Here is a 25,524-nt window from a genome sequence, read left to right on the forward strand (position 1 = left end):
AATTGAAGTTTGTTATCGCTATCTCTCAGAAAGTACTGAAGGGATCTTTCTCAAATTTTATATGTAGGTTCCCCTTGGTGCTTAGTTATGCATATTGCATTTTGAGACCAATCGGAAAACAACATGGCCGACAGGCAGCCATCTTGGATTTTGACAATTGAAGTTTGTTATCGCAATTTCTCAGAATGCACTGATGAGATCTTTCTCAAATTTCATATGTAGGTTCCCCTTGGTGCCTAGTTATGCATAACGCATTTTGAGACCTATCGGAAAACAACATGGCTGACAGGCAGCCATCTTGGATTTTGACAATTGAAGTTTGTTATCGCTATTTCTCAGAAAGTGCGGAAGGGATCTTTCTCAAATTTCATATGTAGGTTCCCCTTGGTGCCTTGTTATGCATATTGCATTTTGAGACCAATCGGAAAACAACATGGCCGACAGGCAGCCATCTTGGATTTTGACAATTGAAGTTTGTTATCGCTATTTCTCAGAAAGTGCTGAAGGGATCTTTCTCAAATTTTATATGTAGGTTCCCCTTGGTGAATAGTTATGCCTATCACATTTTGAGACCTATCGGAAAACAACATGGTCGACAGGCAGCCATCTTGGATTTTGACAATTGGAAGTTTGTTATCGCTATTTCTCAGAAAGTGTTGAAGGGATCTTTCTCAAATAACATATGTAGGTTCCCCTTGGTGCCTAGTTATGCATATTGCATTTTGATACCAATCGGAAAACAACATGGCCGACAGGCAGCCATCTTGGATTTTGACAACTGAAGTTTGTTATCGCTATTTCTCAAAAAGTAATGAAGGGATCTTTCTCAAATTTCATATGTAGATTTCCCTCGGTGCCTAGTTATGCATATTGCATTTTGAGACCAGTCAGAAAACAACCTGGCCGACAGGCAGCCATCTTGTATTTTGACAATTGAAGTTTGTTATCGCTATTTTACAGAAGGTACTGAAGGGATCTTTCTCAAATTTCATATGTAGGTTCCCCTTGGTCCCTGGTGTTGCATTTTGGGACCAATCCGAAAACAACATGGCCGACAGGCAGCCATTATTGCTAAATCTTAAATTTTATATATAGGTTCCCCTTGTTTGAAAAGTACTAGAGGGCTGTTTCTGAATTTACACAGATTAGTAAGACTTAGAGGAAGGGAAAAGTAGAGAAAAGTTCCATCTGACATGGAACCTATAAAGATCATTCAATGGTGGGCGCCAAGATCCCTCTGGGATCTCTTGTTCAGAGATCTAGCTGAAATAGTATATCTACTTTCCCCTCTTTATATTATAATACATATACAAATTTCGCTTATACATAACGCTCCAAGAAATATCGAAAATATTATCCCCGCGAAAATAACAGGCTAAAAGACATTATGTTGGATGAATTCGTGCCAAATTCTGTTTTTATGTATTTTTTACAATCAACATCTGTTGATTCTAAGTAAGCATTAGTATTAAACTCTGATACCTGATACCGTGATTCACCAACCAACCAGTGTTCATCAAAGATGTTTTAAATCGAAAAGGTAAAAATTATTTAAATACACTTGTTACACTTGCTAGAATATATCGTTTGACTCTTTAAGTAGTGGCTGAATTGATGAAATAGAGCTTTATATCAAAACTGAACCTAGTATCAATCTGATATCATTGGATGATATTTCCGAACAAGACCACTTTTTAGGAAAGAAATGAAGCGATTTGACAATAATCGGTTACTGATAATGATTATAATGTCAGATTAATATTGAATGCGTAATATGTTGTCTTACGACATTCCATGTGAAACATATTATCCTATATCCCAAAGCATTGAACTAATTAATTAAATCGATATTTATAATCAAATCATTTAACACGTCTAAAGTCAAGGAGTGTAAATGTCTATAAATCATTACAAAAATGATGGACGCTCTCAATGAACACAAAAATAAAACCTACCTTGATAGAACTTGCCGAACCAAGGCAGTCGCTACTTCTGTGTCGTCTTTGGTATGTGATCCGGAAATGGCATCTACGATTGGATCCTCAGGTGGTTTACTGAAAAAAAAACAATAATGCAATGCGAGAAAGTTAGCCGATAAATGATTTTGGAATTTGTCGTAATTTCAAACTTATGATAAACGTTTTGTAAAAATCATAAAGTACCTTATGCACTGTCCCATCATAAAGCTGTGACTAATTCGATTTACAGTGCCCGATTCAAAAATGATATACGTATTTCCGTCATAGTATCGGGTTACAAATTCGGAGCTTTGTTTCCGTATAATATAAACAAAATCATTGTCTAAATTTAACTTTAAAGACCACGTCAGTGACGAAACTGGCGATGGTTTTTGCCACGGAAACGTGAACCACCGACTTTGTTGATAGATCTATTAATCTGTCATCTGTTTTCATTTTCACATCAGTCGATTCCAGTGTAATTTCCAAAAATGTGGAAGATGTATCCATCTTCCCGGCTGCATATTCAATTATTGCCTGTTAAAATATAATAAAAGATTTCAATACTTTTATAAACAATTTAAATATTTGTTTTGCTTTGAAAGTTATATTGTGTGGAAAATAAACTTATCAAACTGTTTCATATGGCATGTTAAAAAAAATCTGGTCTTTGGTCTTGGATAGTTCTTGGATAATATTCAAATTGCACATTATTTCTTGAATCCAATTAAAATTTGTACTAATTTGAACTAATCATGATCATTTTCTTATTATGTTACTTGAACTGTTTCTTATATTGGATGATTAATATACAGAAATCATGCTTTTCTACCGGACATTAAAATTAAATATCATGACTACAAAATTATCTAACTTTTACAGCACGCCCAGCGAATGAATGACTATTGTAAGGCAATTGTGTAGGGGGAACAGGAGAGGCCTACGCTCATGTAGCAGTCCGCTTTCCTTTGATTTATTACCAGGAAGGGAAAGGCTAGTGTCATAGGTGATTCCGAAAAACCTAGTACGCCTGGTTCAAACGCGATAGGCCGACTTAAATTAGTGCTGCCGGTGATGAGGGGAATGCTGGGGATGAAAGGGGAGGGGCTGAGGAGGTGTGTGGGGGGGGGGGGGGGGGGTAAAAGGTCCAGCTACACTGCGGCTGATGCATTATAACACACAACGGCTAATCGGCTAACGATTGTATAAGTTTGTTCGCAAATATAGTGTCGACAGCTTAAAATTGAATCACAATAATAACTCTAGTATTGGCACTGGAAATAGGCCCTTCTCTTTATGACTATGACTGTGTCGATATTATCGGCCATACAAGTATTTCGGGCATTAGTAAATATACATTGAACTTACCGATCCGCTTGCGTTATTGAGGAATGTCTCTACAAATTCGGTATCCCCATAGTGGAATGTTACCTCCACAGACAAAGGAATGGTATCATCCTCATCATCATCCTCATCACTTATTGATGATGTTCCAACATTCGAATCTGACGTTGGTTCTCTACTTGTTGGTGTCCGAAGTGTTGGTAGGTCCTCGTCCGAGGAAGTGGAAGTCCAAAGCTCTATTGGTTGATTAGCATGGAAGTTACCTGTGTTATTTTAATTTGAAAAAAAAAGATGCACACATATCTATTATATATACTAGTAATCCTTCACAAAATATCAATTTTGCAGTCCCCTACATACTTTCAACATAATATGTAAATATCACGGCTTAATTATCAAAGTATTACCACCAACCCATAATATACATATAGGAAAGCAAGCCAAGATATAATCTTCACGCCTGATGCACTATACTTATTACTGTCATTAAATAATCCAACAAACGAGACTGGAAAGGCTTTTCATATAGCTACATTAAACACAACGATATAGTTGTCTGTTAAATGATTTGGAATTGAAAGGTGTTGAGATTAGACGGCTATTGATCTGATGATGTAAATGAATCCGAGTCCGACCATTAATGGAAACATTAGCTTCCTTTTTGTCATACTGTCGATTTAATAGCTGAAGTACACTTCAAAAACTGATTGATACAAAAAGTAGGTGATTTTTATTGTCTGCTGTCCCTGTCCCTTGGAACCTAATAAAAACGATAATGCATTTTTCATAATGACTCACACAATCCCCTTAAAGCCTCCCCTACCCCCGCTCCCCCCTCTTTCACACACACCCATACACATATCATACCTAAAACCACTCTTTACTATTCTATTAATTGCTCTAGTCTACTTCTGACATTGAATATACCTTATATGTACTATAACTGTACCTAAATTAACATTAATTTGTTTTGGAATAAACTATACAGTCTTTAAGTCTGTTTCTTGTTCAACCTTTTTCACACATATATAACAGAATGTGATACTTAGATGAGCATTATTGGGATTTAAAGGTCAATAACATATATTGACGATGAATGGTTGATAAATTTTAATGTTGTCCTATTATGGCGGGTAAATATATTTTCTCCCTGAAATTAAAATCATCTTACCTGCTGCACAGATGTATAAACGCAATCTATCGAATCTCTTCGTGGGGTCGATACAATTACGATAACCTTCTATGGAGAATTCCTCTGAGTTATCAGGAAGTTTTGCTACTGGCGAACCATCTGGATATAACAGCATGAACTGTTTACTGCTCGTGTATTTCCGACGGAAAGAACTGTTCAGTTGTTGAAACTTCATAAATGCCAGGTTCTTTAATTCTTCACTGGTGTTACCTTTCTTCTCGCAAGGGCCTACTGCCACGATACCTCCACACCCAGATAAGTTACTGCTTGTGATTTTTGTAAACCTCCCTGCCTTAAACTGTCCGTGACCTATTGTCATCTACAAAAGAAATGAAGGGGAAAACGTTGCACGTAAAATGAAATAATAGAATATAATTAAGCAGAAGTCAACTTAATAATACGATATTAATTTTATTCATACGAACACCATCTAAGATATATAGAATTCAATATATTAGCATGCATATATGTAAATGATTTTATTTTAAGGAAAATGATTTAATTCCGGTTGAAGAATCTATCTGAATTGATAATTAAATTTTATTCTTGGATATATAATTTCCTTAAATTTTCTATGTATTCTGTCGACATGACAACGTAAAAGAAATGAAATGTCCGCATGAGCAACGTATTACTGGAGGGCCTTATTGATTTCGCCATACTCGAAATAAAAAATATACCATTGCTGTTGTCGATTCGTTTCTTTTCGTGGCTGTCGTTTTTCTTCTTGATGACGTGTTGGAATTTCTTTCTCTCGTTGCCAATTGATTTCTGTATGATTCGAGCAGTCCGAATCGTGCACCACTATTACCTGAAGACATACATGATGTGTTTATTTTAAGACAAACTTCATTAATTTTAACAACAATAGCGAAAAAATTAAGCCTCGTTTGTTGGCCCGAAAGGAAGCGAGCGAGGGGACATAATGCCGAAACATCCGGATTACCCAGGGTAATATCTTGGTTAGGAAAGTGACCCCAATTCCTAGTCACGCCCGAACAAGGAATCGAACCCTGGCAGTCTCGGTGAAAGACAAATGTGTTCCATATCTGTCACCGACCTGTATATTTGCAAAGTTTCTCAAGGTATCTAGTCATGTAAGGTACATAAGATTTAAATGCAACGTAAACTCACCGGAAAGCTGATTTACGGCAAGAAAGATTCGGCCATGCATCTTCCATCCCCCAGCTGGTTCGACAAATATATCATTCCGGCAAATTATGTGATGTTGCTGCTCCTCGCCGTTGTCTATATATCTCAGTGAGGTGAGGCTTGGAAAAGCACTTCCTAGAAAATACGACAAATACATAAAATTTCGCTCTACTTCTTTACCTTCTTGAACACGTGAAAAATGAGAAAAAATATCGAGCACCGCTAGCATGTGATTAAGATGGAATTTTTATCTTGAACTGTTTGATGATTTCCTTGTAACAACTGGGTTTTGAGGTCGATTTAAACATATCTTATAGGTATTAACTGATCAATTGGTTACAAGTTTAACAACTTTTAGCAACTCTCTCCTCGAAAATTATATATATATTAAAAAAAAAAACAAGAAACAAAATGAAATTTGAAAATAAAGTGGTAAGTTAACTATGCATCCTATATATGAATGGAATACATTGAAAAACATGTTGACACATAGAATGTATGAACCTGTGATGGATACTGAAACTTTTAATTGTGTTTAACGTCTCGCTTTAAAAAGCAATCATGCATTGATAAAATGTCAGTCTCGTTTACAAGATTGGGTTTTATGTCTTAATCAAACATTTTGTGTGAAATTGAACTATGAATAAATAAAACAGTATCAATGAATTTTAATCAATATACTAGCAATGCATTTATAATTTGAGTTATGAGAGAATGCATTTTGAAAGTCTATGCGATCAAATAGGGTATGATAACGATATAATTTATAACAACAAATGACAAAAGAGTTAAAGGGGGGAAACATGTATTCCCATCTGTAATTGAATCTGAAAATTATGTGTCTCCCATAACTCCACACACATGACGTTCATAGGGGAAGTACGTTACCTTAACTGTTGATAGGTCGTTAACCAAATAAATCCGATTAATAAATAAACTTGTAAGTAATAAGGGATATTCCAATTTTTGAAGATATATATAAACAAGTACATGTGACCCCCGGGGAGTCCACACGGCAAAAAGTGCTGTGAATGCTAATGTCAAGCCGTTTCTGTTGGGCAGCCTCACGAGTGTGAAGTCCCATGGCTGTAATCACAATAATTAGTGGATGTATGAGAAAAGGTGATAGATACCAAAGATAGTTTGAACTTAGACCTCGCAAAACGATGACTTTACAACACAAAGATCTTAATACGAAATCAGTTTTAAAAGTATTGATAAACGACACATTAGTACTATGAAATCAATGTTGACGCAATGATAAGCATATTAATGACATGTTATTTTGAAACTTAACTTACTCAAATCATCCATCGTTAGATTACCATCCTCAGGTACAGGAAACATAATCACCGTCGCAACTTTTTCTTCTGCACATCTTATATGAATGTGGTGTGACCTACGGGGTACGTATGTAACGTAATATGATATTTAGTTACAAATGTCTCCACAAAACACAAAAGAAAATACCAATAGATACATGTACTAGTGGGTTGAAGTTATCTTTCCTCACTAGAAATACATACATGATTGTTGTTCCTAATACCATAGCATTAAGGTATCTCGTTAAGTTCAGTAAACAAAGAAGCAGTGTTTATCATAAAAACATCAATCTTTAAACCCTGTTTATGTTTTTTAACAAACAAACAACATAAATAGCATTTCACCTTATCATTACTTACATGTTTGAACAATCCAGGTGTTGTCCCGAGTAATTTTCTAACATGGTGTAACGGCTCAGGAATCTGGTTTGGCCTCCTCGTTTATTTACCGCCATATCAGACATGTGCAAAATTTCACACCGAGTTGACCCGGTAAGGATTCTAAGGAATGTTAATGGCACTTGTAGTTTTGTGTACATGTACAGTTTTTAAAAAGTGTACATGTACATAAATGTAGTAAATTGTAGTTGTTTTGTGACGGCTGCTATCGGCCATCGTAGTAACCTCACCTCAATCGGATAGCAATAACACTGTCAGAAGTGGACTTTAACACAAATGTTGATGCTGCCCTGGTCGGAAAAGCAATACCTTTGTATCGTCGAATGGGAGACAAAAACCACTAGTCAGTCCGGCTATTCATTCACAATTTTACTAGTCCATATATTTAAATTTCACTAGCTCAGGCTAGAATAATGAAGTATAAGTTTATAGAATGCAAATAAATATATGTAAGGATCAGTGTCATCTAAATTTTTACCAATTACGTTACTTCATTCTGGTTGGCCCGTTGTCAGTATAATGTGACCGGGTGGGGTGTGCTGCTGGGTGTCTTCGGCAGTATGCTTCAGTGAGGTAGCACTTTAAATCGGCAAAAGTTCCGGCCTATCACAAGGAGACTTAACACGAACATACCGCATCCTCCCAAAACACACATACGCACTCACCACACGCATACATGTCGCACGCACGGGAGGCCGTCCTTAAAGGACCTTAGCTGTTAATAGGACGTTAAACAAAATAAATCAAACCAAACCATCTAAAAAATAATTAAGGTAGAAATTAAATGAAAGTACTTATATTTATATATGATTTGAACAGGTCGAGCACACTTTGCCAATTGAGCTATATATATATACAATGTATATACATGAAGCTATAATTTTTCAAATCTCAATTTTCTGTTAGCTATGATAGGTGCCCTGGGGTGGTTTTAATTCCAAAATCAATGTACAATGAAAATGAGTAACAAGTATAATTTTTCTAATGATATATAAAAAGCAACCATACAGTTCACATGTGTAACGTAAACAAATGACATGAAGCTCTCAGAATGTTCAGAATGTCTGCCACAAAATTGGGGGAACAAGATGCCTACATAATTATTCTGATGATAAACATTTTACATGTACAAAATGTAAATAATTTTTAAGTAATTATACAGAACGATTGTTATGTATTGACACAATTAGCATAAAGCTTATTGAGAAACCCTAAGGTTGTTCTCTGCATTGAGAAATGGAGCAACAGCTGACATCTAAGCTGTTTTTTGTCTCTTTGTGATGTCAACATCCTCGGACACCTTGGAAGGAGACTGACCATGGCTAGGACTTTCTGGTCTGCTCCCAGAGGACTCAGGACCGGGAGTACACAACAGCTGTGGAGATACAATAGTCGGTGAAGCTCCTAGAGGCCCCAGGATTGGGAGTACACAACATCGGTGAGTCGGTAAAGCTCCCAGAAGCCCCAGGACTGGGAGTACACAACATCGGTGAGTCGCTGAAGCTCCTAGAGGCCCCAGGACTGGGAGTACACAACATCGGTGAGTCGGTAAAGCTCCCAGAAGCCCCAGGATTGGGAGTACACAACATCGGTGAGTCGGTAAAGCTCCCAGAAGCCCCAGGATTGGGAGTGCACAACATCGGTGAGTCGATAAAGCTCCCAGAAGCCCCAGGATTGGGAGTACACAACATCGGTGAGTCGGTGAAGCTCCTAGAGGCCCCAGGACTGGGAGTACACAACATCGGTGAGTCGGTAAAGCTCCTAGAGGCCCCAGGACTGGGAGTACACAACATCGGTGAGTCGGTAAAGCTCCTAGAGGCCCCAGGACTGGGAGTACACAACATCGGTGAGTCGGTGAAGCTCCTAGCTTGTTGTAAGTGTGTTATTGTATTTAACCAGTTCTTTGATTTTACGGTCTTTCTTGTTGACTTCATCCGACACATTTTTTTTTTTATGTCCGTCTGTTCTGATATCTGCTGTGAAAGACCCATGACCTCTTCTGTCAGCTTTGATTTTGTTAGGGCACCCCTTTTCAAACCTCGTGTGAAGTCCAATAATTGCATCTGAATATGTCTTAATGTTTCTTATATTCTCCTGTATATCCATGTTGAATCTGGAAAAAAGAAACGCTGCTCAAATTTGATGCCTAAATCACGGGGTGTGGTCCTTTAGCCATCAAATAAGCAGACAACTATGCACTGAATGTATACCTAATGTATGATGTGATTTTTGACAATGCAGTGTATTTAATAAATGCCCACACTGTGTAATGAATTTGTGTACTGGCTACAACAACTATGTTTGCTACATGCATTAAGTTAGTGCATAATGATCAGGTTATATGATGTTACCAGCACCACCACAAGGAGGCAGATCACTAAAATGAAAACTTGCATCGTGAGCAAAATATATATATGTACTAAAAGATGTAAAATATAAAATAGAACGAAAGCATAATTTAAAATATATTAGCAAAACATCTCAGTTTATTACATTTCTGTACTAATTTTTTAAATGTAGATGCAAATTTTCATTGGTGTCACAAAAAACGAGAATAGGGAATAGTTATGATAAAGGGAAATATGTATGGCAAAAACTAAAACCAACTTACCTGCAAATTCAGAATCCGTTCAAATCCGTGACACGTTCAAGGTATTCCCATGCTGGACCCATATATGAAGTTTGGTCAGAACCCGTTTAAAAATGAAGTCGCAAGAGCGGTGACGCGTTCGAGGTATTGCCATGCTGGGCCAATATATGAAGTTTGGTCAGGATCCATTCAAATATGAAGTCGCAACAACGCTGACAAAGATTTTCTATAAATAGTAACGATGACCTTGACCTTAACCTTGGCGCCCTGAAACACGAACTTGTTTGAGGTATTGCCATGCTTGACCCATATATGAAGTTTGGTCAGGGTCCGTTCAAAAATGAAGTCGCATTACAGCGCTGACAAAGATTTTCTATAAATAGTAACTGTGACATTGGCCTTGACCTTTGCGCCCTAAAACACGAACTGGTTCGACGTATTCCCATGCTGGACCCATATATGAAGTTTGGTCAGGATCCGTTCAGAAATGAAGTTGCAAGAGCGCTGACAAAGATTTTCTATAAATAGTAACGCTGACCTTGACTTTGACCTTGGCGCCCTAAAACACGAACTGGTTCGACGTATTCCCATGCTGGACCCATATATGAAGTTTGGTCAGGATCCGTTCAGAAATGAAGTTGCAAGAGCGCTGACAAAGATTTTCTATAAATAGTAACGCTGACCTTGACTTTGACCTTGGCACCCTAAAGAACGAACTCGTTCGAGGTATTCCCATGCTGGACCCATATATGAAGTTTGGTCAGGATCCGTTCAGAAATGAAGTTGCAAGAGTGCTGACAAAGATTTTCTATAAATAGTTACGGTGACCTTGACCTTGGCCTTGGCACCCTGAAACACGAACTCGTTCGAGGTATTCCCATGCTGGGCCCGTATATGAAGTTTGGTCAGAATCCGTTCAAAAATGAAGTCGCAAGAGCGCTGACAAAAAGTGAACATACGTACGTACGTACTTACGTACGAACGGAACGCTATATCCCCTCCCCGACTTTCGTCGCGAGGGGATAATAAACAAACAGTCTTTTCTTTTTGGACTCACAAACAATAGTATTAATGCAACAGTTGATAATATAGTAATTCTTATCATCAAACAATACATTTATATTTTTTTTTACTTTGATTTTTTCAAAGCAAAATTCACGAATACTTGGTGTAAATGGAAAAACTGTATTCGTCTTGATATTTAATAGCCAAAACTAATTCCTGACAGTTTACAAACACTTTTATATTCTTTTTGTAACTAAAGCTATGCCATTATGAATATTACTCCCCACATCTCTACCCTAAAGGAAACTCTTTTCATTTCTATCTCTCTACAGAAATAAATAATTTACTCTATGTACATGTATTCAAATTAACCGTAACTATTATCTTTGTTTCTATCACTATTTTTTCTTTCTTTCCTCCTCCTCCCCTTCTTCCCTTCTTTTAAATATGTTATGTTTCAGTGTGAGAGTGGATACACTAGTATGTATGCATGGGTGTATGGGTGTGAATGAAACAATAAATGAATATGAATATTGATACAATGAATAAGTTTTAAAATGTTATATGTGAGGATATATGTGTGTATGTAGGAATATATACCCGGTATATATGTACTCTGAGTGAATGAGAATGCAATTGAAAAAAAATATGAACATTAATGTAATATTGTCGCTGTGTGTTATGTGTATGTAATAATACGTGTATATGTATTATACACCATGATTTCAAAATAAAAAATGAATTATAAAAAAAAATTATTGTTTGGTCAAATCCAACCAGGTGAGCGACACATGCCCTATGGGCCTCTTGTTTCTTTTTTTTTCAAAAAATTATGGTAACTGTTCACTATAAACAGGTTTTCCAGTAAGAGCCATAACTTCCAGTTTTTCCTGTCAACCCCTACTAAACTGGTTGGTCGATTCCAATGAAACTTTACACAATTATAAAGGACCATGCGTAGATATGCAAACAAATGCTTAAATTCTAAAATCTTCCCATGGTTACTGGTCACTATCAGTAGTTTTTTTTTCACCTGAGACAAAGTCTCAAGTGACCTATTCTAATCGCCTTTTGTCCATCGTCGTGCGTCGTGCGTCCGTAAACAGTTTACATTTTTGACTTCTTCTCCAAAACATCTAAACCAAATTCCATAAAATTTGGCAGGAAGCTTCTATTGGTAAAGGTCAACCAAAATTGTAAATTATATGGTCCCCACCCCCAGGGGCCTGAGGGACGGGGCTTAAAAGGGTCAAATTGACTAAAACTTCAAAAATCTTCTTCTCTACTCTCAGATATGGTGGAATTAAACACTCTTCATAGATGGAAGGGTCTTAAGGTGCTTTACCAAAATTGTAAATTTCATGACCCAGGGGTCTCACGTTTTCCCCTGGGGAGGGGGTAAACTTTACTATAGTTTATATAGGGAAATCACATTTTTGATTTTTATTTGTTTGATTTCTATTGGAATTCATTCTAATTTGGTAAACATTATCAGCATGGGATGACAGTTTGATGGCATGCACATGTTGGCCCTGACTGACCCCCAGGGGCTGATGGGCGCGGCTAAAAAGGGCCAAATTGACTGAAATTTCAAAAATCTTCTTCTGAAGACGGAAATAAGGTAGAATAAAATACTCTTTATAGATAGAAGGGTCTTAAGGTGCTTTACTAAAATTATGAATTTTATGACGCTGGGGTCACACATTTGCCCCTAGGGAGGGGGTAAATTTTACTATAGTTTGTGGTGGGAACTCACATTTTTGACTATGATTTGTTTGATTTCTATTGGAATTCATTCTAATTTGGTTAACCTTTTCAGCATGGGAAGAAATGTTGATAGTATGCATATGTTGGCCCTGACTGACCCCTAGGGGCTGATGGGCGGGACTAAAAAGGGTCAATTAAATTAACTGAAATATTTCAAATCTCAGGTGACCGTTAAGGCCTATATGGGCCTCTTGTTTCTTTTCATGACAACTTGTCTTAAACATATGGACCGATTTTCAGGAAACTTCACAGGAATGTTCAGGAACATGTCAGAATATGCATGCAGCTGTTTAAATTAAAAAATCTAGATTGCCATAATGACTGACACGGTCACCTTTTCTTATTAATGTATATTAATAACCACCATTCCAACCAACAAAAGATAAATTATAATGCAATATGTATCGGGTTAGGCTTACTACACACAGTTCATTGTGTAAAAATATTTCAATGTTGATTTTTTTTCCTTCTTCTTTTGGAAGAATGTCTTAATCATAATAAATATTTCCAGAAATTTACTTTAGAGGCTGGGATTAAAAAGCGAGATGGAAATAGTTCACTTTGACATGGCACACGATATTACATGACAAGGGAGATAACTCGTACACATTTATAAAGACTAAACGGTTCCTGGTTGTTTCATTTACTAGTCTTTAACTACTACCAAAGCTTCTTATAAATTGATTATTTACGTTGGTTCACAATTTTCAGCATCAATGCTAGCGATAAGAAATTTATTATAATATTTACCATTCTGATTATATATATAGTAAAATATATTGAAATAGATCTTGATCTAATAGGCCTAGCAGTTCTAATCTTTGAATTGTCATATTAAAATCAGTTCAGCAATGCAGGTCCATTAGGCCTCTTTTTATCAAATGATAAAAAATTGGAATAAATTACGTGTTGGTTAAAATATATTGCCTTTGAATAAAACTTTAACAAGTCTACACTGAGGCAACGTGTATATATAGGTCACATGGTTATTTGTTTACTTCCGGTGTACTAATGTGAGCAGGGGTGGGCGATATTTACGTTGTATTTAGTTACTGATTGTAGCTACGGATATCTGTTATCGTTAAAAAAGGTCTTTCAAATAATGAATGTAGAAAATATCATTCTGTTCTAATGTATTTCAAGAGCAAAAAATTACTATTTGATAAATATTATTATTATTTGATTGAACCTTCGCCCCTTCGTAAATTTCGACTAATCCATTTTGGAGATTTCTGATTGGTCTGCCTCTCGGGGTAATGAAGGACAAAGAATAATACGGGAAAATGGCGACGTATCTGTGGCGAAAATAACAGGATATTTTTGAGAATATAGGACGTGACAGCCATGGCAGAATTATTGTGTACACATTCACACATTCCTTTACCTGTAGGAATTAACGATGGCTGTATGAGCAGCCGAAAATCTTCATCTTCAGACAATGATTCGTCGTCGAAGGATATCAACAGATTTGAGAATTGTCAATTTGCTAATATTTCTGAACGGAAGGCTGTAAACATCGAGTTCACAGATCTGGTTTACAGTGTGAAACAAGGACGTCATAAAGGTATAAACGGTTACCCAATAACAGCATGTAACACTGGCACCTGTAAGGCTGTAGGTATTAGGGCAGCAGGTGTTGCAGGAAGTGGGAGGGGGGGGGGGGGGGGGGGGGGGGGGGGGCGCTGTGATGGGGGTTGCCTGGGGAGTGATGATAAACTCTAGGGGGTTATAATATGTTAAGATGCACGGTGTTCGCTTTGAAAAAACTGTCTTCAATACACTGTATCGGTAACCTTAATTCAATATAGATAGAAGTTATGTTCAAATCTTTTGTAGAGAGAAGTCTGAAGGATTTTGACTGTTTCACCCACAACATATTTTCTGTTGTGGTCGATAAAGCTTCTATAAGTGACACACTCGGACATTCATTATTTATAATTTTGTCACAAACCAATGTTGGTCACTAAAAGGCGTCTTGTCTAAAAATGTCAACAAGTTATATCACAAATATTCGTCACCCTTATGTTGGCCCATATGGAAGCATACAAATGATCACAGAGAGGAAACCAATTTAAAGAACTCAGAGCTCACAACATAGTGGAGTAGATCCCATACCAATTTTTACATCTGAACAAGGACTGATGGAAAATATCCAGCACTCGCTGCAAGGGACTTGAGCTAAAAGACTAGCATATCTCTCTTACACCAGTGTAACCCTGGTAAATACTAGCCACAATATACCACTCGGCTAGAGAGATCTTCTCTTTAGCTCCATCGGTTGAGTGTAAGACTAGTAAGTCAGAGGTCCCTGGTTCTATCCCTAGCGGAGGCAGTGATAAAAATTTAATTAATCCTGCGCTCTGTTACAATAGTATTTCTACTAAGGTTATTATAGCAATTCCTACCAGGTTGTCCCCACACAGTTTCAATGATGTTCCTTAACTAAAGGAGATTTCTTAAAAGTCTCCATAGGAAAGCACTGCACAAATACAAGGAAAAAACTTAGTTAATGAACATTCCTGAATGAAATTCTGCAATGCTTTCCTATGGAAAATTTTAAGCAAAGGAAGATTAAGAATATTGATGGAACTTGCCCCACAGCAAGGAAAAAGACCATGCTTTCCACTTTCACACCTGGTGTCAGTCTGGAATAGAAAAGTCATTGGTGTTTTGAAAGAAAAAATGTTTACAAGAAAATTGGCAATAAGATATGACAGGTAATGAAAAATACTAATTTAAAGAAATTGTTAATGCTTTGAATTACTTGTCATTCCTTGGAGGCCTCACAGTATCTGGAACTTAAGTTTGAATGTAATCATTGGTAATTTCTTATATAACTGGTTCCAAGCTATATAATATAGTACATTCTTCAGATACTAGTAGTTATTGCTAGGTTTTATAGCCACTATAGTTTATGGACTGCATGGTTTACTCGGAAAATAGCAGGACTTTTTCTCACTGGTTTGGGAAGGGGATTTCTGTCTCATTTTGGGAAGAAAATTGGTGAATTGGGAAAGATTTTTTCAGGAGTAAATTTTGGTAATTTGGCTTTAAAATAAAAAGATTCCAATTGGGAATGGGGCCTATTAACGGCCCCAAACAGCCCTCAGAAAAAGCCCTGAATAGTGTTCAAATTTACCCACTTTGTCAGATTACATGTATATATAGTATGTAATGTGACATCATCTGTACTATGTAGGCAGTGATGACATGTTTAAAGCTGACACATACGTATACCTACCACTTTCACACTTATGTCTGTCTGGACTAAGTGACAATGGTTAAGTACCAAAGTTATTACATATCTTTGAAAATAAATAAACAATGTGACCATATATTACGTATACACCAGTGTATAAAGGATTGTGTAATGAGCCTATTTTTTTATTACCAGTATACCACATTGTGCTGCAGAATGTTTTACTTGTTGAAAATTTAAACAAGCACATTACAATGGTGTAATAAGGGACATTATCATGTATTTCCATTAATGGGTCGGTCAAGATTACAGGGCTTTTTTCTCACAGGTTTAGGAAAGGGCCTTTTTGTCTAATTTTGGGAAGAAAATTGGTGAATTGGAAAGATTTTTTTTTAGGAGTAAACTGCAAATTTTGGGAATTTTGCTTAAATGTGAAATAATTTTGATTGGGAATGGGGTCCATTAACGGCCCCAAAAAGCCCCCAGAAAAATGCCTGGATTAGTATAAATTTTAAACAACAGTACAAGTGTTTCTTGAATTTTTTTTAAATTGTTGAATCTATTTCAGATTTCTGTTTTAAATTATACATAGCTCCTGATATATTTGGCCTTCAGCGTGTGATCATCAGGCCACAGAAACTGATCAGACAGCATTAACTGATGATCGTATGTTTATGTAGTATAAATAGTTATATCTTTACAATGTAATCAACTCTCCCAACTATCCAAACAGATTTAGGTTATCGACCTGATGTTCGGGTGTAGATATTACAGCGTATAGTGTACATATACATAATAGATATAGGTCAAATATGATTTATTCATCATAATAGATTAAATATTTAAAGGTATACCAGATGGCCATATCTGATCACAGTTTCCGTTTGGTATTGATGGATATGTTCTGTCTTTAGTTTGAAAGCAACACTCCCAAAATTTGTTATTTTCTATACTTCCGAAGGATCTAGCTGGGACGACTTTAACACAAACTCTGTGATCAGTTATTTTAGGCTCAGTTGGTAGCATTCTCCTGTTTTATTTGCTCATGTTATTACATATCCTTAATCCTCTGTAAGCTCATGCCGTATGATCTACTGCAGATTTCCAGAGCAGCGATTGTTTGATGTAGGGACATCACTATATCGCACATTATGCTACATATACTAAATTGAGGCCAATGTATGACCTTGACCTTAAATTTGTAATTGTAAAAAGACATTGATATAACAGATTCCTGAAGCCTGTCTTGAAAAATGCTTTCATCCATGCTATATGAATACACATACATGTACATCAGATCTAAAAATATCTTATTTATGTTGGTTTGACTGGCACAATATTGTGTTTGAAAACGAAGACACCACAACTTGCTGATGCAGATTGTGACCCCAAAGTACTGAGATTCAGTATTATTTGTTTCTGGAGCAACTTGACATTGTCAAATGTGTCTACAGCCAAACTATCACAAGGAGATATATAGAGATATAACATACTGCAGCCTCCAAAAACAAAAATATGCATGTTGCTCACACGGGAGGCCGTCCTTACCAATCTTAGCATGATATGACTTAAACAATAATAACCCCAACCAAAAAGCCTTCAGCTAAACTTGACTTCATTATGGAAAGTCGCTCAGTAAGGATTTAAAATACCAAAACAGGAATATCCTATGCCTCTTGGCTCTAAACCTTGATTCAGATGCTGAAGTAATTCGCTGTATATTATATATGTAGTCTTAATTCGTATACTGGGTATGTTATAATGAAATGGTCCTGGTGTGTTGAAAATAGAAATAAACAGTAACTGATACAAGTGTGTAACCACAATCGGGTGATCACAGTCAACTGAAAATATATTTTTGCACTGCAATATCACTTGGCATGAATATTTAAGTACAAGTTAACCAGACAACATGACACTTGAATGCCGACATGGTTTACCACTGGGAACTTGCCTTGTGTCTTGGATTTTGGTTTATTTGGCGGAAATATTTGATAGTCAATATATATTTTTCACATGTTGATATGTTCACGTGTGGATAATTTTGCTGAGATTTTATTGATAGCAAAATAAGCAAAAATTTCTATGATGCCAACATTTCCACTTTTACAGTATACATTTATAAGAGTAGTCATGTGGCCAATCATAAAAATTGCACCAAATCACAATTCTGTTAACAACTATATCAAGGCCTATATCCACAGGGCATCCAGTTGACCCTTGACTTTTAGTAATTTCAGATATCAAATAACTATTTCTGAGAAATCTGAAGGGTCAAAACATATGTCAAATAGACATGTCCCTTAAAAACCCAAGAGTCAGATCTCATTTTCGGGAGTCAAAAACATACTCTCAAGGGTCTACTGGATGCCCTGTATCCACTGAATAATTATCCAGTATATCATGATGACACAAAGTTTTGAGATGACCCTTGAATCTAAGCATTCAAATGTCAATTGACAATTTTCATGGATGTTAATATAATTACACCCAAATAATAAAATCTTTGTCATTTCACAATTAAACAATCTAGCTGATTTAATTTGAAAGTATATAAGTATATCTTGTCAACAACTATGACTTTATATAGGCCAATATATATAACCAGTATCAATTATCATGGCACAAGGTTTCGAAAAGACCCTTCAATCTATAATTATAAGAATTCAAATACCGGTATATCAATTAACAAATTTCAGGGAAGAAAAAATATGTCAATAATTATGCATATGCCATTTCACAATTAAACCTGTTAGCAGATTTAGAAGTAGATATATGGTCCAAATATGATGACACCAGTTTGGGGATGACACTTAAACACTCATTTAATTTGTTATAAAGGGTTCATAGAACTCTGGTAGCCAGTATATTGGTTAACTACACATATAGGTATATGTGGTACACACAGTAGTCTGTACTGTACATGTTAACATATACAACAGTATATCACCAATCCTATGGTACATGGAGACCTATATTTAGTACAGATATAGTGCACAATACCAGTCATTGAGTCTACCCCTTCAATTGTATAAATCAAAGTCCAAAACAGCCTGTCCCAGTGGTATTCATGTGTATATAATACACAGCGTCTGATCATATATCAGTAATTACATATGTAGTGTCATTTTAAATTAAAACTGATTCTTTAGATAGGTTGATTCTAGACTGGCTCATGTCGCTAGAACATATATTAAAATTACTATTTAAAATAAGTCTTATGCTTTAATCTTGATTAGCTGTTCGATTCCTCAAAAAGAAAAAGAGGCTTCATAGAGGTGGATTTTGACTGTTTGCTTGCTATTTTTCTCATGTAATCAGCAAAATGACTTAATTTGGAGAGAATTTTATATTTGTTTGGCAGCTTTTCTCGTGTCCCATGTACTTGTTTTGGAACTCTTGATTAATTCTAAGCTATACTATTGATCATCTGATGAAACCATGATACAAGTTATTATATCCTTATCTAGAGAAATCAATATATTTTTCTGTTGTACACTTCATAAAACTACCAACAAATATGTTTCTATAGGTTCAATAAAAGTGAGAAAGAAAGAAAATACATGTGAATGTCCTTTAGTCGGAATATTTTTGTCTTTCTATTTTGCATTATTATATAAATAGTTAAAATAGATGGCAAAAATGATAATGTTATATAAAATTCAAATTATGAGGCTAGGTTTCCAATCATACAAAAACACAACCATCTGGTATTTGTTGGTCTGCTAAGTTGATATAGTGACTGTTTGCCTGCAAAAATATGTCATTTATATCACCTATAAATGCCACACTGCAAGGCATGCATGTGCAGTTTAAGGTTTATATTGATATATACACTCTTATGCTGTATTATTCCATATATTATGATTTAACTACTGTTTGTACCCATCACCCCATTTTGGAAAATGTAAAGCAATAAAACATAATTAAATCAGTGATGCTTTAAAAATATTATTTTAAGATAACTTGACAGGGTAAATAATGAGCATGATAGCTACAAATGTTTTATGTTTTTTAATTTGAGTTTTATAATTAACTGTGTATTTTCTAATTTTCAGATGAAAAAGTTATATTAAAGAATGTGTCAGGACAGTTCAATGCAGGGAACTTGACGGCCATCATGGGTCCCTCGGGAGCTGGTAAATCCTCCCTGATGAACATACTTGCAGGATACAGGTAAGGGTTTCGATTTAAGGGAACCTGTCAGTTCTTCTGTAATGAGGTTGAAAAATACGGGTAAAACTGAACATGTTTTTCCTCCAGGTTTTCCATTAGTTACATTTCCACAATGAATTTTTTACAAAATCAGAATCAGATTATTTGAAAATAACCCAATGAGGCAAATTTGCTTGAGAAATGTACTGTTTATTTCATGTAATTCAGGTCAATTAGGTCACAACTGAATCAACTGTTGAGAAGGTCAATCCATGTATAATGGTTTGTTAATGCAAGGTGATGCATGGGGATGTATTTTGTCTTGCTACACACATTTATAAAAGCTGTGGTATAAAGGGAAAAGATTACTGTCTGACTGTATACTGTGTGCGTTCATATTTTTAATATCTCATTCAATAGGACAATATGAAATTTTAACTTGACAAGCAAAAATATGATAGTATAATCACAGTATTTGCCATAGAAAATAACATGTACTGTCCATGTATGAGCCAGTCATAATTTAAAACAGTTCTTTCTTTGTGAAATTGTGAAAACAAGCTACAAAAACATAATTAGTTAACAGTAAATAAAATATACCATGCCTGATAACTATAACCTGTTCTGTGAATCATTGAACAGGACAAAGAATATCACCGGTCAGATCCAGGTCAATGGCCACGACCGCGACTTACGTCGATTCCGTAAAAACTCGTGCTACATCATGCAAGACGATCACCTCCTTCCCCATCTTAGTGTAGAGGAGGCCATGATGTGCTCTGCCCACCTCAAACTCGCCGAGAAGATGTCGCTCAAAGAAAAAGAAGACCTGGTTTGTATATTTGTTTTGTATGTCGAGAGAAGTCTTTATAACAAACATTGAGTGTCTTAACTTTTAGGGCAAACATATGTAAAATGAAACCCCAGAATTAATGAATAATGTTAAATCAAGGTTTAACAGGAAATTTAAATACTTCAATGAAACTATTATGGATATGTAGAGGTCCATTTAATACTGCAGGTGTAAGATTCCTTTACTGGTGATGGAGCCCCGTCACCTTGAGATAGTTTCAATATTAAATTCATAGATTGTTAACTGGTACATCTGACTTCAACATGGTCACAACCAAATGAACACTGCAAAACTTAGATAAGTAATATTATAAATAAGACTGCCCAGATATGTAGATTATAGTGAGATAAGTATGTATCTATGTAAAGTTTACATCGATTATATACCTGTCAATGTATCTATGTAAAGTTTAATTGATTATATACCTGTCAATGTATCTATGTAAAGTTTACATCGATTATATACCTGTCAATGTATCTATGTAAAGTTTACATCGATTATATACCTGTCAATGTATCTATGTAAAGTTTAATTGATTATATACCTGTCAATGTATCTATGTAAAGTTTACATCGATTATATACCTGTCAATGTATCTATGTAAAGTTTACATCGATTATATACCTGTCAATGTATCTATGTAAAGTTTAATTGATTATATACCTGTCAATGTATCTATGTAAAGTTTAATTGATTATATACCTGTCAATGTATCTATGTAAAGTTTACATTGATTATATACCTGTCAATGTATCTATGTAAAGTTTACATTGATTATATACCTGTCATTAAGGTTGATGAGATTCTGGAGGCACTGGGACTGATGGCAACAAAGAAGACAAGGACCATTAAATTATCGGGCGGTCAGCGGAAACGTCTGTCCATCGCATTGGAGCTGGTCAACAATCCTCCAATAATGTTTTTTGATGAGCCCACAAGGTAGGAATCAGTGGACCTCAACCATTTTATCCCTTTGGGGTCAAGTACGAAGGATCCCAACTTCCAGTAGAATATTTCAAGTTGACAGGTTTAGATACGAGGCTTGCTGTGTGTTTTGCAGTTTGAGAATCTTGCCTTGAGAGTCGTACATGTAAGGCGGTAGGAAAAAAATTGCTGGATAATTAAGGCAGCAACACAAATATTTCTGCAAATTGAAACATGTCATTTATGATCCATATTTGAACCATTTAGCAAACAGTTGATAAATATTGTTTCGATACAGAAATGTGTATAAAGTCAATTTTAATCTTTGTGCTACAGTGGGCTGGACAGTGCCTCGTGTTTCCAGTGTGTATCGGTACTGAAGGCTCTGGCCGGTGGTGGAAGGACCATTGTATGTACCATACATCAGCCTAGCGCCAAACTCTTTGAAATGTTTGATTACGTAAGTACAGCAAAAAAACCTAAAATGTTTGATTACGTAAGTACAGCAAAACAAAAAACTAAAATATTTGATTACGTAAGTACACCACAAAATGGGAGATGTTTGATGATGTAAGTACGACACAAATCCTAAAATGTTGATTACGTAAGTACAGCAACAAACCTAAAATGTTGATTACGTAAGTACAGCAAAAAAACACTAAAATATTTGATGATGTAAGTACTGCAAAAAAAACCTAAAATATTTGATTACGTAAGTACACCACAAAACATAAAAAGTTTGATTGCATAAGTATAACAAAAAACATAAAATATTTAATTACAATAATATATGTGCCTAAAATATATTCTATACAGTAAAAATTTGTTGATCATGTTTCTATAGTAGGTAGAAATGATGAGTAATTATCTGAAAAGATGACTGCATGCTATAACTATGACATATAATTCATATCTTGATGACAACACACAAACTGATCTCCAGTGTTTTTGTGTTGTAGCTGTACATGTTAGGGGAAGGAAACTGTATATACAGAGGAACCATCAACAACGTCATTCCTTACTTCAATTCTGAAGGCTGTGTCTGTCCTCCGTACCACAACCCCGCTGACTTTGGTGAGTCAAAACAAATGTCTCTCTCAAATCTGTCCCTCATACCACAACCCTACAGACTTTGGTAAGTCAAAACAAATGTCTCTCTCAAATCTGTCCCTCATACCACAACCCTACAGACTTTGGTAAGTCAAAACAAATGTCTCTCTCAAATCTGTCTGTCCTCCGTACCACAACCCCGCAGACTTTGGTAAGTCAAAACAAATGTCTGTCTCAAATCTGTCCTCCGTACCACAACCCCGCAGACTTTGGTAAGTCAAAACAAATATCTCTCTCAAATCTGTCCTCTGTACCACAACCTCGCAGACTTTGGTAAGTCAAAACGAATGTCTCTCTCAAATCTGTCCCTCATACCACAACCCTACAGACTTTGGTAAGTCAAAACAAATATCTCTCTCAAATCTGTCCTCTGTACCACAACCCCGCAGACTTTGGTAAGTCAAAACAAATGTCTCTCTCAAATCTGTCTGCCCTCCGTACCACAACCCTACAGACTTTGGTAAGTCAAAACGAATGTCTCTCTCAAATCTGTCCTCCGTACCACAACCCCGCAGACTTTGGTAAGTCAAAACAAATGTCTCTCTCAAATCTGTCTGTCCTCCATACCACAACCCTACAGACTTTGGTAAGTCAAAACAAATGTCTCTCTCAAATCTGTCCCTCATACCACAACCCTACAGACTTTGGTAAGTCAAAACAAATATCTCTCTCAAATCTGTCTGTCCTCCATACCACAACCCCGCAGACTTTGGTAAGTCAAAACGAATGTCTCTCTCAAATCTGTCCTCCATACCACAACCCTACAGACTTTGGTAAGTCAAAACGAATGTCTCTCTCAAATCTGTCCCTCATACCACAACCCTACAGACTTTGGTAAGTCAAAACGAATGTCTCTCTCAAATCTGTCTGTCCTCCGTACCACAACCCCGCAGACTTTGGTAAGTCAAAACGAATGTCTCTCTCAAATCTGTCCTCCGTACCACAACCCCGCAGACTTTGGTAAGTCAAAACGAATGTCTCTCTCAAATCTGTCTGTCCTCCGTACCACAACCCCGCAGACTTTGGTAAGTCATCAAGGATATCTCTCTCAAATCTGTCCTCCGTACCACAACCCCGCAGACTTCGGTAAGTCATCAAGTATATCTCTCTCAAATCTGTCCTCCGTACCACAACCCCGCAGACTTTGGTAAGTCAAAACAAATATCTCTCTCAAATCTGTCTGTCCTCCATACCACAACCCCGCAGACTTTGGTAAGTCAAAACGAATGTCTCTCTCAAATCTGTCCTCCATACCACAACCCTACAGACTTTGGTAAGTCAAAACGAATGTCTCTCTCAAATCTGTCCCTCATACCACAACCCTACAGACTTTGGTAAGTCAAAACGAATGTCTCTCTCAAATCTGTCTGTCCTCCGTACCACAACCCCGCAGACTTTGGTAAGTCAAAACGAATGTCTCTCTCAAATCTGTCCTCCGTACCACAACCCCGCAGACTTTGGTAAGTCAAAACGAATGTCTCTCTCAAATCTGTCTGTCCTCCGTACCCCAACCCTACAGACTTTGGTAAGTCAAAACAAATGTCTCTCTCAAATCTGTCCCTCATACCACAACCCTACAGACTTTGGTAAGTCAAAACAAATATCTCTCTCAAATCTGTCTGTCCTCCATACCACAACCCCGCAGACTTTGGTAAGTCAAAACGAATGTCCCTCTCAAATCTGTCCTCCATACCACAACCCTACAGACTTTGGTAAGTCAAAACGAATGTCTCTCTCAAATCTGTCCCTCATACCACAACCCTACAGACTTTGGTAAGTCAAAACGAATGTCTCTCTCAAATCTGTCTGTCCTCCGTACCACAACCCCGCAGACTTTGGTAAGTCAAAACGAATGTCTCTCTCAAATCTGTCCTCCGTACCACAACCCCGCAGACTTTGGTAAGTCAAAACGAATGTCTCTCTCAAATCTGTCTGTCCTCCGTACCACAACCCCGCAGACTTTGGTAAGTCATCAAGGATATCTCTCTCAAATCTGTCCTCCGTACCACAACCCCGCAGACTTCGGTAAGTCATCAAGTATATCTCTCTCAAATCTGTCCTCCGTACCACAACCCCGCAGACTTTGGTAAGTCAAAACGAATGTCTCTCTCAAATCTGTCTGTCCTCCGTACCCCAACCCTACAGACTTTGGTAAGTCAAAACGAATGTCTCTCTCAAATCTGTCTGTCCTCCATACCACAACCCCGCAGACTTTGGTAAGTCAAAACAAATGTCTCTCTCAAATCTGTCCTCCATACCACAACCCTACAGACTTTGGTAAGTCAAAACGAATGTCTCTCTCAAATCTGTCTGTCCTCCATACCACAACCCCGCAGACTTTGGTAAGTCAAAACGAATGTCTCTCTCAAATCTGTCCTCCGTACCACAACCCCGCAGACTTTGGTAAGTCATCAAGGATACCTCTCTCAAATCTGTCCTCCGTACCACAACCCCGCAGACTTTGGTAAGTCAAAACAAATGTCTCTCTCAAATCTGTCTGTCCTCTGTACCACAACCCTACAGACTTTGGTAAGTCAAAACGAATGTCTCTCTC

General features: G+C 36.7%; 1 protein-coding gene across 2 annotated transcripts in view; it reads left to right on the forward strand.

Moving 5' to 3' along the window:
• The window catches only part of LOC117340990 (ATP-binding cassette sub-family G member 4-like), a 145,558-nt gene that overhangs the window by 103,172 nt on the left and 16,862 nt on the right, over positions 1-25,524 (forward strand). The window contains exons 1-6 of one of the 2 annotated variants that reach the window (XM_033902787.1): positions 13,987-14,293; positions 19,987-20,104; positions 20,726-20,915; positions 21,730-21,875; positions 22,197-22,320; positions 22,820-22,934. The exons of the other annotated variant lie outside the window; for it this stretch is intronic. Coding sequence (XP_033758678.1) covers positions 14,074-14,293; positions 19,987-20,104; positions 20,726-20,915; positions 21,730-21,875; positions 22,197-22,320; positions 22,820-22,934 — 913 coding nt within the window. The 5' untranslated portion in view covers positions 13,987-14,073. Of the gene's footprint in view, positions 1-13,986; positions 14,294-19,986; positions 20,105-20,725; positions 20,916-21,729; positions 21,876-22,196; positions 22,321-22,819; positions 22,935-25,524 lie in introns of those variants that run through there. 2 annotated transcript variants of the gene reach the window in all.

The sequence above is a fragment of the Pecten maximus genome, chromosome 13 (assembly GCF_902652985.1).
Source record: "Pecten maximus chromosome 13, xPecMax1.1, whole genome shotgun sequence".
NCBI classification, from domain to species: Eukaryota; Metazoa; Mollusca; class Bivalvia; order Pectinida; family Pectinidae; genus Pecten; species Pecten maximus.